At 37.3% G+C, this 17,497-nt stretch overlaps 1 protein-coding gene across 2 annotated transcripts in view; it reads left to right on the plus strand.

Moving 5' to 3' along the window:
- SLC4A4 (solute carrier family 4 member 4) overlaps nt 1–17,497 on the plus strand; it is a 347,176-nt gene that overhangs the window by 63,588 nt on the left and 266,091 nt on the right. For both annotated transcript variants that reach the window (XM_037530399.2, XM_054688304.1), the window contains exon 3: nt 1,359–1,538. In XM_037530399.2, coding sequence (XP_037386296.1) covers nt 1,359–1,538 — 180 coding nt within the window. The remainder of the gene's footprint in view (nt 1–1,358; nt 1,539–17,497) is intronic.

Consider the following 17,497-nt stretch of genomic DNA (forward strand, 5'->3'; position numbering starts at 1 on the left):
CACTGGATATTTTCTTTTGAATGTTTACCTATTCACATAGGGAGGGTTCTGCATTGCTTAGTTGGAACCTCTCTCTTGGAGGAGCATATTTTCTTTTAATCCTTCCAATTTAATGGAACATCATGTGAATTATGGTGTTTTTAGGTATTCCTGGAGAGTTATTGTGAACAATAATTCATAGCAATTTATAACAGGCACACCGTAGATGCATGCATTGCACATAGACTTATGCTGTTGCCTGTGATACCTGTAGTGGTCATCAAGGAATAATTCCAAATGGAAAAAGAAACCTAGAGTTGAGACAATCCAATCTAATTTACAGTTCAAAAAAAGGTTTTCACATTACTTTGAAATGATGGTTCTCATATTCAGAAGTTATGCTGTACATAAAGTGAAAGTAAAAGTTTCCCAATTAAGAAATAAAAGATGTGGAACTTTGAGTTCCTTTTTTCCCTGTCTTATCAGATTTTGTAAAAATAATACCACTTGTCAGTTTGCAGCACTTCCATCTAGAGAACTAAAAGCATTTCACAATCTTTTTTCCTCATGCCCTTCTCTTCAAGGCAATTTTTGCTGCGCTGGGTTTATTTTTATCTTTGCAACAACCAGTTTTTAGAAACTTTTGGAAACGAAAAAAGAAAAATGAGAATGGCACTGTAGCTGACATTCATTTTAGCTGTTTCCTAGTGTGAACATTTGAGTATTTCTAAAATCTTCTCTCCAAATATGTCTTATTTTTTCTCAGTTTGTCCCAGTTCTAAGTTTCTATTCTGCTGATTGGGTAAAAAAAAGTTTTAATGTAAAATCTTTTCCCCTGCAAAATGACTTCTTGAACTTTGAGTCAGATCTTTATTTTTTGCTGTTCTCAGAGCTCCTTTTTCAGAACCCTATTCAGTGTAATCACAGATTCATGGAAGGTTAGAACTGGAAGGACCTCTAGGGATTATGCAATTTAAGTCTCTCTTTGCATAAGTGTTGAGACTGAGACCCAGAACAGTCAAGGGACATGCTCAAGATCATATAGCAAATTTGTGGCAGAGGTATGACCTGAATCAAGGATATCTGATATCCCCATTCTGTATCCTTTGGTTTTCTTAAATGAAAGGAGTCTGTCTGGATTGAACTAGAGTACATCTTGTCATTTACAGAATCCTAGCATCTACCAACAGGTTGAATTACACTCTGGATAAGTGAAAATTGGGTGGAGATTTTATTTTCCCATTTTTTTTTTATTTGACAGCAATGGAATGGTAATATTGAATCATAGATATTTTCTTCAGACCTGTGGACCTTGTGCAATTTAAATATAGCAGAGGATGTGATTTTAAATGATTGGTGATTTTGTCTGCATTCCTTAGGGCACCACACCATCTATATTGGAGTCCACGTGCCGAAGAGCTACAGGAGAAGGAGACGTCACAAGAGAAAGACAGGGCACAAAGAAAAGAAGGAAAAAGAGAGAATTTCTGAGAACTATTCTGACAAGTCAGATGTCGAGAATGCTGATGAATCCAGTAGCAGCATCCTAAAGCCTCTCAGTGAGTACTCTGTGTGTGTGCGGGTGCCCCTTTTTGTCGCACATCCTTGGGAAAGACACTTTTTAGGATGTTGTGGCAAATGGGGGAGGGACACAAAAATGCTGGAATGGTCTCTTCTAAAGTATGTCTATGGAGAGGACTTTCTTGTCCCAAAAGGTTTATCTTGGAGATGATCTAAGTTGATTAGGAAAGAGGTGACAGAGTTTAATCATGGTCACGTATTCCATATTTTGACAAGTAAAATAAAGCTGAGTGGAATCGATGGTATTTAACTACAGCAATCAATAGTAGTGGGAAGACTCTTAGAGAAATGTTTGGATTGTTTCTTTTTAGAAATAGGTTCAATTAAAATAGTAGATTAAAATGAGTAAACACACACGTGCGTACACACATATGACATTTTTAGATTACAGGTGACATTTAACCAGGCTATGGTCCAGGTTGATGATTTAAAATGAAATAGTAGAAAGCATCCTGTAAGAGAAGAATACATGTTGACACAGCTCTTAAGGTGTTGAACATAGTAGATATACATTGGATAGAAGTGTTAAGAACAGAAGAGCAAGAGATCAAAGAACACCTTGGAGTCAAATGGCAAGATAAACTGTGTTTTTAGGGGGTATTTGTATGTATGTTGCTTTTTTTTGGACAGTGGAGAATATTTGGCTATCTGTGTAACTTTGTGGCTGAAAGGAGAATGAATATGTGCAGTAGAAGGGAGAAATAGTAGAAACACCTGCCAGTTTTGGAGATTTCCCCAACAGGAGTTACATAGTGACAGCTTTTCATGTTGGCAGAACTCTATACATTCTTCATCTCTTTGCTACAGTTGCAGAAATACAGAACCTGCAATAAGATGTATTGTTAAGAATCGCTGATCAGAATACAGTTCAGTCATTGCAGGTGACTAGAAGCCTAATTAGAATTAACAGCTCAGGAGATTCGAAAAGTGAATTTACAGAGTTAAGTTAAAGAGGGTGTGAAGTGTAGTGATGTGAACCTGTTAATCTTTTATAGTCTCACTGTTGGAACTGAACAGGTGGTTTAGAAGCCAGAGAAGTCCTATGCAGAGAGGAACAAAGTGGATGAACCACCAAATTAAGAACAAAGTTTTAAGGAGAGCTTGGAGATTGATCAATAAATTAAAGATTTTGGGATAAATGTAAGACTTAGGATCAGAGGGCAGGAGACCAGAGTTATCTCCTTTGAGTTGGCATGTTGGGAGAAGAATATTTCTGAAAGGAATTCTTCGTATATTGACTAAAATAATAGGGTCTGTTTCAAGCAGAGTCCTTGAAATACAGACAGAAAGGTCATAGTTAATAGTCTGGAGGAACAAAAGATAACATCTCTTTCCAAATGAATTACTCCTTTTTATCTCTATTTGCTATCTATTTTGGCAAGGCCTGAATCAGAGCTATAGTGCCCTCACCCCAGTGTGTGTGTGTGTGTGTGTGTGTGTGTGTGTGTTTTCTTTTCTCTCACTCTTGCTCCTATCATTCTCACATAAATAATCTCTTATCCTACAATTTAAGAACAGGAGTGCATCATCATTATAAATACTAAGAAGCAAAGAGACATTCACTTAGACAAATGGGCAAAGGAATTTTGAGATGATGATTTATACCAGTTTTGGGGAAGGATAATGGCATCAATGGCAGTAACACTCAAGTAGGTATAAGGAATGAACTGATCAGAAGGTAGTGAGACTGAGTGTGTATCAACCACAGGAGAACGGTTAATTTCTGTGACTTTTAGGGACCAAACTTGAGGGCAGCATATTTAGGGACCAAACTTGAGGGCAGCATAGAACAAACAAGATGGTCATTCTTTTTGCCCTCAGAGTGTTTTGTATTGTATACTCAGTCTTAGGGATCTTATGGAGAGACCATGGTTAAGAACCAAATTGTTCAATAATCCTAAGGAAATTACTTAAAAATTTGCATTTTACAGTTAACTTTCCTGTTAATCTAAAAGTTGTGATGTAATATGCCTTTGACATTTTTGACATGAGCCATCCAATTCAATATGAAGTTCTTATAAGTTTTGAAGTTCTGGTAAGTCCTATTTTCTTTATTTTTTATGACAGAGACTAATGAATTGGTAGCTGATTTACCTGGCACAGTTCTATTTAAAAGTCAGAATTGTTGCACCCAGATATACAAAGATGTTTAGCTCTATGATATTTGGAAGTACTATAGGTCTTTGGCAGCAATATGACAACAAAATTCTTACTGAAAAACTCGTTTAGTGTACAATTGTTTAGTGTACAATCATTGTCTTTCAAGATAGTCATACATAATTTCTGCTCTTCATGTATCTGGGTGTTTGAATTACTTATGTCTCTGGACATACCATGTTCCAAAGACTAGATTCCCACAAGAACTGCCCATATAACAACAAGTGATGCTTACAAGATTTTTGAAAGAAAAAAGAATCATAAATAGAGTAACTTCATGAGAATCATCTGTGATTCTTTCCTTGCTGTCACCTTCATCTGCTGTCCATCAGTGATGGTTGGCTCTACTAAAATATGTCTGAATACTTCTATTCCTTTTCAGTTTTGCTACTACATTCTGGACCAGTTGTTAGACAATTGCAGCAGCTTCCACTTTTCAAGTTTTTTATTTCCCACACAGAGGAATCATCATAAAGTGTAAATTGGGTCATGGCGTTCCTCTACTGTAAACTTTCTGTTACCCTTACAATAAAATCTCAGTTGGGCATCTCAACCCACAGTGTCTCATCATTCCTGCTTTGTGTCATTCTCTTTTGGCTGACTTTACTTCAGCCACACTGATTTTTCCATTCCTTGGTGCCTGACTCTTTTCTGCTGCAGGGTCTTTGCACATGCATTCTTGTATTTCTGGAATGGTCACCTCTTCTCTTATCCTGTTTTTCTCCCTTTATGTTTTTGTTTTTTGTCTTCAGAGAGGCTTTCCTTACTTCTCTCTCTTATGTAGAGTCTCCAGTGTTATTCTTGTTCGGTTCTTTGTTTTCTTCATAACATATGTTTTAACTTGCAGTTCTATGAGTCTGTAGTTTTGTCTGATGCTGCTACTAGGTTGTAAGCTCCCTAAGAGCAAAGATGAGGTTTGCCTTATTCACTATGTTTGCAAAGTGCCTGTCAACTAGCATGTGCTTAATAAAAGCTTGTTGAAGAGTAATTGAATGGATGGGTTACTAAGGATTGGATGGATTACTAAGGATTGAATGGATTACTAAAACATAAGGATTGCATTTACTGGTCTCAATATTTCCCACATTATAGATAAAAGTTCCAGCTGATTTTCTTGTTTCAGTCCTTGTGCACAATCTTTACATTCTGCTCTGCTTTCTTCCCTTACATAAAATCCTGCCCTAACGTTTAATTATTCCACTTTGGAAAGTGCCTCATTGTTTTAGTTATTGCCAAAGTGGTCTTTTGGTCTGGTGATGACTCCCAAGTGTGTTGCGTTGCTTGTCATCCGCAGCTGATGGAAAAAATTGACCCACACAGGGCACATGGATGTATCACATACACTTAGAAATTACACATTATTCCACACGGAACTCAGACAGCTCAGCTTCAGAAACCATATGAAAGAGGCACAGAGTTGAGTAGTAAAAGGCGCTTACAAGAAGAAATAAGCCAAATATCTTCCAGTATTTAAGCACATCAGGAAGATGACATAATTAGTAGGTTCATTTAGCTTATAACAGAGATGGTTTTTCTTTTCTCTGTGGCTCTGGTGTCAAGGCAGGGCTTCTAAAAAGTGACTGCATGTTGTGATTCTTACGCATTTGGAGCTCTGAGGAAGATGCTAACTAGCTTCATTTCCCCCTCCGAGCACAGCAGCAGCTCCAAGTCCTTGCACAGCTGCTTTTCCCAGTGTGGTGTTGGAGTTGGTCTCCTAGGAAATACGTGTGAAAAGTGCGTGCACTGAGCAATGGGGAGAGAGGCTGGGGACGAAAGTGAAATAGAGAAGAAGCAGGAGGGGAGACAAGGGAATGAGGAGGTGGTGTGGAGTGGGTGGTGGAGAAAAAAGTTAGATTGTGCTCTTTCTTAAAAATAATCCATTTGCCTCCTCCACTGTGCACTCTTTTTTTTCTTCCTTCCTTTCTTTTCTTTTTTGTTCTAAGTTAGCAGCTGCCATCCTGAGGGTTGCCCAGAACGTGGATGTGAAGGCGGTTCTGGATGAGATAGATGCTGGAAACATAGCACAACCTCCCATTCTAGGTGATTTCGACCTCTGAACTTCACATTTTGTTAGTGTTGTGTGAGATATTTATGGGAGAATCACAGGCTGCTTTGGGACTGTAGAGGGACTGCAGAAGATGTGTAAAATGTTTTAAAAAACACGGCTACAAACAGAACATGCTGTTCAGCATATTGGTCTGATATGTAATATATTTCTTGATAAGCCTGAACATGCATCAGTGCTTGAAGGTGCTCAGTGCCTCTCACACATATGTCCTGCCCGGATGGAATCATATCACTAGGTATGTGCATGCAGACACCAGTTCAGTCTGGTGGTATTCTTTTTTAGCACTTTGGATATATACCGAGCTGATGGATTTATGCTAGTGAACATTGTTCTGTGAACATGTAACCGTGGAAGCCAGTGGGTGATCCAGTTATATTCAGGAAACCGAAACAGAGAAATGGGCAGCAGTTTTTGTTTGGTGCTTCCCAGTAAATGAACAGAGTAGCTTTTCATAAGAGCCAAGAATATTTGGTGTTTTGTCGTTTGTCTTCCCCTTTCCCAGTGTACCCCGTGCCCTCTCCCCAACTGACCTCATGCTTCTTGGTGCATTTCTACTTTTTCTTAGTTTTTAAAGGTTTCCAGGAGAAAGCTTTAATTTTGATATATTAAAGCAAGATTTCTTTAATTTCTTACATGCCATTTGCATATTTCCAAAATGAGTCAGTTTGCAGGAGAGGAGTCTTTGGAATGTGTGTGATATGAGGCAGAGTCTGTCTCTATTAAGAAACAAAACAGAAGCATAAAAGAACGATCCTGCCTCTTTTATCCTCTTCTCCATTTTTCATCTTATATAAGTAGGAGGAAGTATTTATCTTTAGGTCTGAGAACAAAAGCTTTTTATATTAAAAAATAATCGAAAACTTAAAGTTTGTGTTTTCAGAAGGGGACCATTGTGATAATATTTCACTGCACATCAGGAGCTAAGAACACATACTTGAGCCAAATTGAGCTCAAATCCCAGCTCCTATCAGTAGTTTTGGCAAGACACAGAACCTCTCTGTGCTCCAGTTCCCTCATTTGTGAAAGGGGGACAAGACAAGACAGAACTTACTCCATAGTGTTCTGAGTATTAAATGAGTAGTGCTGCTAGCATTCAGTTACTTTGAATACTTTCTTCAGGCTTTTCTTTCCCCACCCATTGGACCCAGGCAATACCAAAAGCTTCAGAATAAAACTTTTTAGTGATTAATTTCTCATGAATACTAATCATTATTCTTTAAGCTCTCTGGCCTTCTGAACTACTAATACTTTGGCTGTTAGCTTGGCTCTTGCCTCCCAAAGCCATCTTTGGGAAAACAAACCAAATTCAGTCTCTAACCGAAGGGTGTCAACCTGGATGCTGGCTGGCAGGTGAATGGAGTAAGGCAACTTTAAGGCTTTCAGGAAGCAGAGGTGCTACCTGTGGTGTGGAATACTGCCAGTAGCAAGTGGCTTTACTTACCAAGTGTGTCCTAGAATTTAGACAACAATTGGAATCCCCAGTTCTGGGCCCCTGCAAGCAAATGGGCTGTTTGCTTTTTCATGAGAAGGCGTTCTTTCTTTATGTTTCTCAGTGGAATTAATCTGGTTAAGTAGAACTGTTGGTTGGGACAGCAGGGACTTGAATGCAGTGCTGCGCATAAAGGAAAAATGTTTGGCATACTTGTGTTTTTGGTAGTACTGTGTTGGCTCCACAAGGTTGTGGTTTGTGTGGTACAAATAATTGCTGTTTATTCCTCTGTGGCTCAATGAATACACCAGGACTGTGTGATGGTGCTTCTGTCTTCTTCATCCAATTAACTCTATAAATCTTTTAGGGGACCTTGAATTTCTGAACTGCAGTTTTCTTGAAATCCTTGACGTGCCTGCAAGTGGCAGTTCTTACAGTAGGGAAGGGGTCATTTCTAGTTCCCTCTGACTATTCTGTTACAATAGCTACTCCATTTAATCATGCCATGATATGTTATGAATAGTGTGTTTATGTGTGTCATGGGAGAGTTGATGTTGCTATTTATAGTGACTCATGTGTTCAAGAGGCCTCAGAGGGTTCTACTATGCCCCAGGTACTGGGATACTTAGAGCTAAAAAAGAGATTGTGACTTAGGGTGTTAAATAGGGGAAAACCAGGGCAGTGTGTGGAATATAAGCAGTAAAATATACTTCATGAAATAATGGGCTATAACAATGTCTCTCTGCCACAGACATTGCCACCTAAATGGAAGGCAGGATGCAGCTTGTGGTTTGAGGTTCAAGTTTACAAAAGAGAAAGCTTGAGGGAATGAGTGTGTTTGTCAGTGTGTGTGAGAGTGGTGTGTGTTTTTGGAATGCAGTAAAAGAATGAAAACTATTAGAAGGGATCTTTTGGGGGCGGGGAAGGGTTAGTTGAGTTCCAGGTTTTTTTTTTTAATTGAGTAATTGAGTTATAATTGGCAGCTAATATTAGTTTCTTGTGTATAACAGTGATTTGATATTTGTATACATTGCAAAATGATTACCACAATTAGCCTAGTTAACATCTGTCCCCAGATACAGTTACAAAAGTTCTTTTCTTGTGAGAATGTTCTAGATCTACTTTCCTAAAATGTTCAAACATGCAATTGAGAATTATTCATTAGAGTCAACGTGCTGCACTTTGTATTGCATGGATCTTCTTGAAATGGTATTCTGTTTAGGAAATTTTTCATATTAAAAGAAATAATTCTTAAAGGACTCCATGGGATCATAATGCCAGGGATTTAGATTCATGGCTTTATGAGATTGAATGGTTAACATAGAAGTAGTTGAGATGAGGAACCATGGGGGACCACGGGTACATGCTATAAATAAATCCCCTGAATTCTTCCACGACCACAATCTGGAAGCAGGAATGCTGGGTTCTTTTAATAACTTTCTCATGGATGGGGAGTGTTACTTGACTTTTCATCACACTTTATAGAGGTGTTGTAAGCATGGAGCTTCCATTATCCTGGTTAATATGTAATAGAATTATCAATTATCTTTGATTACTCCCTGTTCTTTTTCTTCTATTGCCAGCCATTCACTGAATCATTTTGGGTGTTTCCATCAAAGTGGCTCTTGTGTCTGTGCTTTGCTTTGATTCTTAATGCAACATATTCTTATTTGAGTTTTCAATTTTAGAATTTTCCTTGAAATAGATGGGAGATATTTCAGACAAGGCTAACAGACAGCTAAAATATAGTCTTGCCTTACACAAACAATTAAAAAAACCTAATACTTCTATTACATAAAGCAGATTGCTAACTCGGGGTCCCTAGACATTTAAAAGTAAATTGATAATGTAATGGAGTTTCTTTCTACTGTTTTAAATATTTTAATGAAAACTATAGATTTACTCTGTTTCAGTAAGACTTCTCTAAGTTCATTTATACCAACTTATAATGATTTTCCCAGTTTTTGAACTCCTGGTACAAATGTGATGTATATTACATATTCTAGTGCTAAGACCTGTAGTGCTTCAAGTAATCATAATCCTTTTACAAGCAGATGTTTATCTTCTCTCCATCAGTATTGCTCAATCCTAAAGGCCAGGAGCAATATCTGAAACTTATCTTAAATAACATACTGAAATAGCACTTCTTTTAAATGGATGCATAAATGAAATGTCCAGAATTTATCAGAAAGGTTAAAATTCTCTCATCTGTTCGAGTAAAGAGGAAAGGTCATGCAGTTATTTAGTATTAACAACTATCTTAGTTTAAAAAAAAAAGGCTGCCTTCTTAAATAATGCTATTTTCTAACTTAAATCTTACTGAGATATGACTAAAATAAATACCAACAGAGTTGTCCAATAGAGTGAGTTGATTGGTGGTGAAATGAAAAGTGAGACAGTGAGGAAAAGCATTTTTTTTAATGTTATATAGTTATATAGCTTTGTTTTGCAATGACTAATTTACATGTAAATAAAATAGAAATATTTCATGTTTTCAAAACAGAAATAAAAGTGCTATCCTCTGTGTACTTTTTTCCCTAGGAAGATATTAAAATGTGTGAAAATATGCAGGTCAGTGTAAGAATGCAAAATATTTTTTAAGATGACATTTCTGGAAAGAAGCATATAGCATATTGAGTTGGATTAAGGTTGTCTCTGCTTATGACTATTTATTTAGGTTTTGTATCCACTGTGATGAATGAGTATACAAAAGAGGTTATTTACAATAGTGAAATTTGTTACCGAATATGTCTGTAGCATGCCTTATAGAGATAATTATTTTTCTAAGCGTTTAATTATAAATCTTTAATTTTGTTGAATTTTATAAAAGAAAATATGACTTCAGTGTATGCTTTTGCTACAAGGTATATATTAAGATCTGTTTATTATATTACTTTTTATTGAGGTGATGCTGATTTTATAACACTGTATATGATTCAAAGGTACACCACTTCAAGTATGTTACTATACCATAAGAATTGTTTATATATATGTATCTAGGATACACAGATTAAGGTCCATTTTGCTGCAGAGATGAATTTAGATGACATTTGTACGTCTTTCTCAGAATATGATTTAATGATTTTGAAACAAGAACCTCCCCAAAATTTATTTTTTTGCTCTTTGCCAATTAAGAAAAGTTATTTTATTTTATTTTTTTAAAATAAGAATGTGCTTGTTACTCTGACTTAGAAGTCACTTCTGGTAATGGTGTTATTGTGATTCAGTAATTTGTATCAAAATTATCATTTGTTAATTACCAAAATTTAACCACAAAGGCCACAAGAGAAAGCAATTACATTTAATTGATCCTGCTTCATTTGTAAGGCTTTGGGTAGGAATAATTTAGGTGTAATGGAAAAAGTGGCTTATGAATGCAGATTTACAATAAACTTATGGATCATATATAGCTAACTGCATTCATTCAACATTAAAGTTAATTTTAGCAGAAAATAGAATGATTTCTGTTACCAACTAATGGGAATAGCAATATCTATACCTAATAATTCCCCACAGATTCACCCAATATCCAGATCACATGCATGAGCAACTATAAAATCTTAGGTCAGTTCTTTCTCAAACTCTTAATTGTTGCTTCTGAAACTGCAGAATGCCCCAAACAAATAAAAAACAAGCAAACATCACATCTACCTCTCCCCTGTTCCTCCAATTCTTATAGATTTTGAGCAAAAGGTAATCTGGTTAAGAAGGATTGAAGGTAGATAACTGGTATTCCAGTACTCGCTTTGTCTAGATCAAATGCTAATCAAAAATTTTAAAAAGTATTAGTGAAAAGTGTGCCTCCAGAAAACTTTTGGAGCTATTGTTTGCAAACTGAAACCAAACTTTGAAGGTTTAGAAAGCCTTTCCTCTTCAAAACTGATTGGAAATCTATGTTACATTCTCTTTACAACCCTTTTATCCTATTATTTTATGGTTTTTTTCTGACATTTGTAGAAACATCTAAGTAGTGAATATAATAACACAGTATAAATAGCTTCAGCATTCTGAAAAACCGCTTTTAAAATATTTTCTAGTCTTTGAGCAGGTCATTTACTATAACTCTGTAATTCAATCTGTACTCCTTATAGAAGTTTGATTACTCCAGGATTTGTTCAGCTTCTGACAAAGCTGGAGGAAGGTACTTACTTTTTATAAAGAGACTTCCCTGAGTGTCCACACCAAATCCTAGACTGGCTCCTTAGTAATCTTCCTGATGACAGTGGAAATTCAGAGTGAGGCAATGGGACTTTTTTGGAAGACAGCTGGGTCTAGGGGAAATTTTGTAAGCAGTGAACCATTCTTTAATTGAAACCACTGGATGTGGTTAGTAGTTTATTTTAAAAACACCATATGTTAGTTCATTCCTATATACTATGACAATCATAGTTTAATCAAAAGCTGCTTGTGACATTTCTGTTTAGTGTTCATAAAAGAGTGACTTGCTTCCTTGAAATCCTGAACTCTGTGCCAAATGCCAGCATATTCACAATTACAGTTTGGCTTTTAGGCAATTGTGCAACTTTTTGAATATGTGGTAGGTTTCTATTTATTTTTGTCACTTTCACTAATTTGTCATATTCTTATGTGGAAAAATATTTTCTCAGCCTTTTGTTTGGTAAACAGTGACTTTTACTCCTTTCTCCATGGTTCCCTTGAGAGGAAATAAGCTAATGTAATTGCCTTTTGACCCTCCTTTTTGGTCAGAAAGCCAAGCTAATACATGATCTCACTGAGACAGGATCTATTTGTATGAACCATAAGCTTGTAAGCTTGTCATCATCCTTCATGGTACCAGGGCAGGCACCCTGTTAACCACCAACACAGGGTGAGGAAAGATGCAGCTACATCCCTGAACTTGAATGCAGTGCAGTGCAAGTCAATTCAATTAATTTCTGTTCAGTCCATTTTGATTCAATCCAAGAAACATTTATGGAATATTTATTTTTAGGCACAGTCCTGGGCACTGGGCCTGTAGAAATGAAAACTTCATTACAAAAACTGGCAGTTTATTTTTTAAAATAGGTGATCAATTGCTTTAAGTGATTATTTTCATATTGCTTTTTAAATTTTCACTAAGGTAACATTGGTTTCCAACATTGTGTAGAATTTAGGGAAATAGGTTCACACCTCTTCAGATGTTACCACACCACCCCCCACCACAAAGCACCCATAGCCCTTTACTCTAGGGAAAAAAACTAAGAGCCAAACTGTAATTGTGAATAAGCTTCCTCTTGACTCCCCGCCCCCCAACACCCCTACCCTTCTGGTAGTCTCAGTTCTGAAGTCATATATTTCTAGGGTTTGTTTTGGTTTACAAACTAGCAGTTTAGTGGGGAAAATGATTCAAATTAGACAAATTTAAGAGACAAATTGATACAGTTGAGTTTTAGACACATGAGAGATAGAGGAAAGTGCTAGCTTGTTGGCAGAGTTGGAGAAGGACTCACAGAGAAAGGAACATTTGAGTTGAGCCTCAGAGGAGCAGGAGTATGTTAAGAGGTAAAGGAGGGAGGGTGAGGAGCTGGTTACATTTCACTGCTCCTTTACCTGGAATCCACCAAAACAGAAGGCGAAGAAACTGAGCAGCTTCTACCAAAACATCCCTTCTCCCTGTAGAAGGAAAGACTATCGTCATTTTCTTTCTGACCATTTTAAACTGACCATGAAAGTCCATTTTAAGAGTCTCCATTTAGCAGACTGTCTAATATCCATTCTCCATTATTCTCAGAATCCCGTTGTTGTTTATAAGAGCAATGCATCCATTAAAAACCTTGATTTCCAGGTTCCTTTGGGCTTAAGGATGACCATGTATATGACTTTGTCTTGAGATTTAAGCTTAACTATATTGGGCGGTGCTTGGGAGAAATGTTTTGTTTCCTTAAGGAAAGGAATGGGTGGCTGCACATATTTTAATGTGTATTATCAATATGAATGTGAATGAATATTTGGGTTCCATTATTCATTTCTTAAATAGTAAAAAAAAATCATGTGTTTTTACTTCCAGGAAGTAAGACCTGGCATCTTTTTATCATTATCACTGAGGAGCCTGAGTAGCCACCTATATTTTGTAGGTTGGTCTGTTTGTATGTTTCTTCTTCTCTCCTTGTGGTGGAGGGTTATGAGAAATAATAAGAGTGAACCTGTATATAAGGTGATTTGAATTTCATTGATAACATTGCAAATGATATCAATATTAATAATAAATATTTATTGAAAACAAGCTCTGATCTCGGTACTCTTAACGTACCTAAAAAAAATATAATCTTAGCTTTCCTCACAAAGCAGTTTGAAGCAATACTGAAGATCGTAGAGGAAGTGACTCACCTGGCAAGTGGCATTGCTGGGACACTTGTATCTCTTTGATTCCAAGAAAAGGCTTCTTAACCAGTGCACTAGAGTGATTATGGAAAAAATTGGATCAGGCTTTTTCACAGTTTCATGCTAGAGTGAATGAAATATGAAAGACACTATGTATATCCAAATTCAATTTGTATTGTCAATATTGATTCTTTATTTACACTGCAGTGCAGAGTGAACTTAAGCAAAGTAGATGAAGAAGTCTTTTCTTTCTCGCCCTTGAGATCCTGCGAGTTTAACCCAAAAATCTTAACTTTCAATCAGAAGTCATATTATTGCTGATTTTGTAAGTATAATTATGTTTTCTCTTGGGGAAAGTAACACATCTGCATCAGGAAGTGTGAGTTGCTTCCTTCATTCATCCATCCATCCCTTCATCCAGAATATCTGTTGAAGGTCTGCTGTAAGTCAGACACTATGCTGGAAGCGGGGGACATATGTTGAGTAAACTTAAAGATACTTTCTACTTTATGAACTTATAGTCCGTTGGGAGAGACACTTACAATCAAATATCCCACCAATAAGTGTTAAATTGCACCTGTGGTTAAGTCATGGATTTTGATCCATGGTGCTCTAAAATGTGATAATAGTGGGGTTTGACCAAGTTAGGATGGCCAGAAAATGAATTCTCTGAGAAAGTCATACTTTAGTTGAGATATGAAGGATAAGAGAGAAAAATTTGTTGAAGGCTGAAGAGAAGAACATTGCAAGTAAAAAAAAAAAAGCACAGAAAACTGGCTCTGTGCCACAAGGAAGTATGATAAGCGTAAGTCCTCTTGTTTAAGACATGCCATTGAGAAAACCCATTGAGAAAACTTCCGTGTAAGAAATGATTCCATTTTCTTTGACTGATATTTGAGAAAATGGAAGGTACTGATTTCTGGTAGTAATTAGGCATATGGGATGCCAAAGGCATGTACAGTAAGCTACAACATCAATTTTTATATAGTTCTGTCTTTTTTTATTGATGTGCTTTGGTTTGCAATACTATATAAGTTTTAGGAATACAGCTTCACACTTCAATAAATCTGTTACGCACCACACCCTCCACCAAAGCTCTATAACTTTCTTTCCTATTAATTTAACTACCTCTACCTGTTTCTCCTACTCTCCATTCTCTTCCTCTCTAGAAGCCACCATTGTGTTATTTTTGTTGTGCTTTGTTTGTTTAGTTGTTTTGTTTGTATATATTACACATATGAGTGAAGACATCTGGTGTTTGTCTTTCTAACTTATACACTTAGTATAATCACCTCAAGCTCCATATATGTTGTCACAAATAGCAAGATTCCATCTTTTTCAAATAGCTGAATAGTATCCCTTTGTGTATATATATTGCATCTTCTTTATCCTGTCATCTGTTGATGGGCATTTAGTTTGTTTCCATGTCTTCACTATTGTGATCATTGCTGCTATGGGAGTGCATATATCCTTTTGAATTAGTGGTTTTTTAATTCTCTCGCTAAACATCAGGGAGTAAAGTTGCTAAGATCATATGGTAGGTCTGTTTTGAACATTTTGAGGAATCTGCATACTGTTTGCCATAGAGGCTTGGCCAGTCTGCATTTTCACCAACAGTGTGTGACGGTCTTACCAACATTTGTTTTCTGTGTGTGTGTGTGTTTTAATATATATATAGGCTATTCTCATGTGAATGAGGTGGTATCTTGTTGTGGTTTTGATTTGTATAACTGTTGACAAGTGATGTTGGACATTTTTTCATGTTCCTGTTGGCCATTTATATGTCTTCTCTGGAGAAGTATCTATTTAGCTTTCCTGCTCATTTTTTTTTAAAGCTTTTTTTAATTTTTTTTTTATTAAGGCATGTTTTATTTATTTATTTATTTGTTTGTTTGTTTTTTTATACATGCACTGGGTACAGTCAGAAGCGCGGGAGGGTGAGAGAATTCACCAGAGCCAGAGCGAGGAGCAGAGCAGGCAGAAGGACAGAAGTACACTGCTGAGGGGAGCAGCGGGCGGCAGGAGAGGTCTGCGCGCCATGTGGGACCCTCTTCCGGTGGCCGGGGAGCAGCCGGGGATCGAACTGGCGCCGCAGAGGCCGCGAGCAGCTTCGCAACCCAGCGCTCAACCGCTGCGCCACCTGGGAGGCCCTCCTGCTCATTTTTTTGATTGAGTTATTTTGTTTTGTTTTTGTTGAGTTATATGAGTTATTTGTAGATGTTGGATAACAGCCCCTTGTTGCATGTAATGTACAAATATCTTCTTCCATTCAGTACTGTGTCTTTTCATTTTAATGATAGTTTCTTCTGCTGAGCAGAAGCTTTTTGGTTTGATGTAGTGCTATTTGTTTTTGCTTTTGTTTTCCTTGCCATTGGAGATAGTCCCCAAAGACATCCCTGAAGCTAATGTCATGGGATGTCTTACCTGGGTTTTCTAGTATATATTTTGTGGTTTCCAGTCTTCCATCCAAGTCTTCATTCTATTTTCAGTTAATTTTCATGTATGGTATGAGAAAGTGGTATAGTTTCATTTTTTTTTAATGGAGGCATGTTTTATTTATTTGTTTGTTTGTTTGTTTGTTTGTTTATACATGCACTGGGTACAGTCAGAGCACGGGAGGGTGAGAGAATTCACCAGAGCCAGAGTGGGGAGCAGAGCAGGCAGAAGGACGGAAGTACACTGCTGAGGGGAGCAGTGGGCGGCAGGAGAGGTCTGTGCGCCATGTGGGACCCTCCTCCGGTGGCTGGGGAGCAGCCGGGGATCCAACTGGTGCCGCAGAGGCCACGGGCAGCTTCGCAACCCTGCGCTCGACGGCTGCGCCACCGTGGAGGCCCTATAGTTTCATTTTTCTGCACGTCACTGTCCAATTTTTCCAGCACCTTTTGTTTTAGAGACTTTCTTTTTTCCATTCTATATTCTTGTCTCCTTTGTTGTGAATAAGCTATGCATATATGTGGGTTTGTTTCTGGGCTCTCAATTCTAGTCCATTGTTCTGTGCATGTATTTTTTATTTTTTAATTTTTATTTTTTATTTTTAAATTAATTTTTTATATTTTTTATATCATTGTTCATTTTTAAACAATATTTGCTTCCCCCCACCCCCTCAGGTGTAGTCCCCATAGAGTTTCCTTCACCAGTGTACCCGTGCACTATCACCTCAGTCCCCTGTGCTTCTCCCTCCCTCCCTCTGATCCCTCTCCCTCCTCCTCCCTTGCAGTATGTCTCTAGTTTATAATTGTTTTTGCTTTGTTGTGTTTTGTACTGTTGTGATTTTTTTACACTGATGTCTTATTTGGTTCCCCTATATTCCTGCTGTAAGTGAAACCATGCGATATTTTTCTTTTTCCTTCTGGCTTATTTCACTGGGCATAATTCCTTCTAGCCCATCCATGTTCTGAGAATGGCATGAGTTTATCTTTTTTGATTGCTGAATAATATTCCATTGTGTATCTATACCACATCTTCTTGATCCTGTCATCTATTTTGGGACATTTGGGTTGTTTCCAGGTTTTACCTATTGTAAATAGTGCTGCAAAAAACGTAGGGATGCAGGTGGTCTTTTGAGTCAGTGTTTTTGTGTCCTTTGGGTAGATCTCTAGGAGTGGAATTGCTGGGTCATATGGTAGCTCCATTTTTAGTAGACCACGGAGCCTCCAGATAGCTTTCCATAATGGTTGGACCAGTTTGCACTCCCACCAGCAATGTAGGAGAGTTCCTTTTTCACCACATCCTCACCAACATTTGTTGTTGCTTGTTTTTTTGATGTGTGCCCTTTTTTTTGTGGGACCGTTGATATGTGCCACTCTTACTGGTATAAGGTGGTATCTCAGTGTGGTTTTGATTTGCATTTCCCTGATTATAAGGGATGTTGTACATTTTTTCATATGCCTATTGGCCATTCGGATTTCCTTTTGGAGAAATGTCTTTTAAGTTCTTCTGCCTATTTCTTGACTGGATTGTTT

The sequence above is a fragment of the Talpa occidentalis genome, unplaced genomic scaffold (assembly GCF_014898055.3).
Source record: "Talpa occidentalis isolate TD23 unplaced genomic scaffold, MPIMG_talOcc4v2.1 talOcc4.6, whole genome shotgun sequence".
NCBI lineage: Eukaryota > Metazoa > Chordata > Mammalia > Eulipotyphla > Talpidae > Talpa > Talpa occidentalis.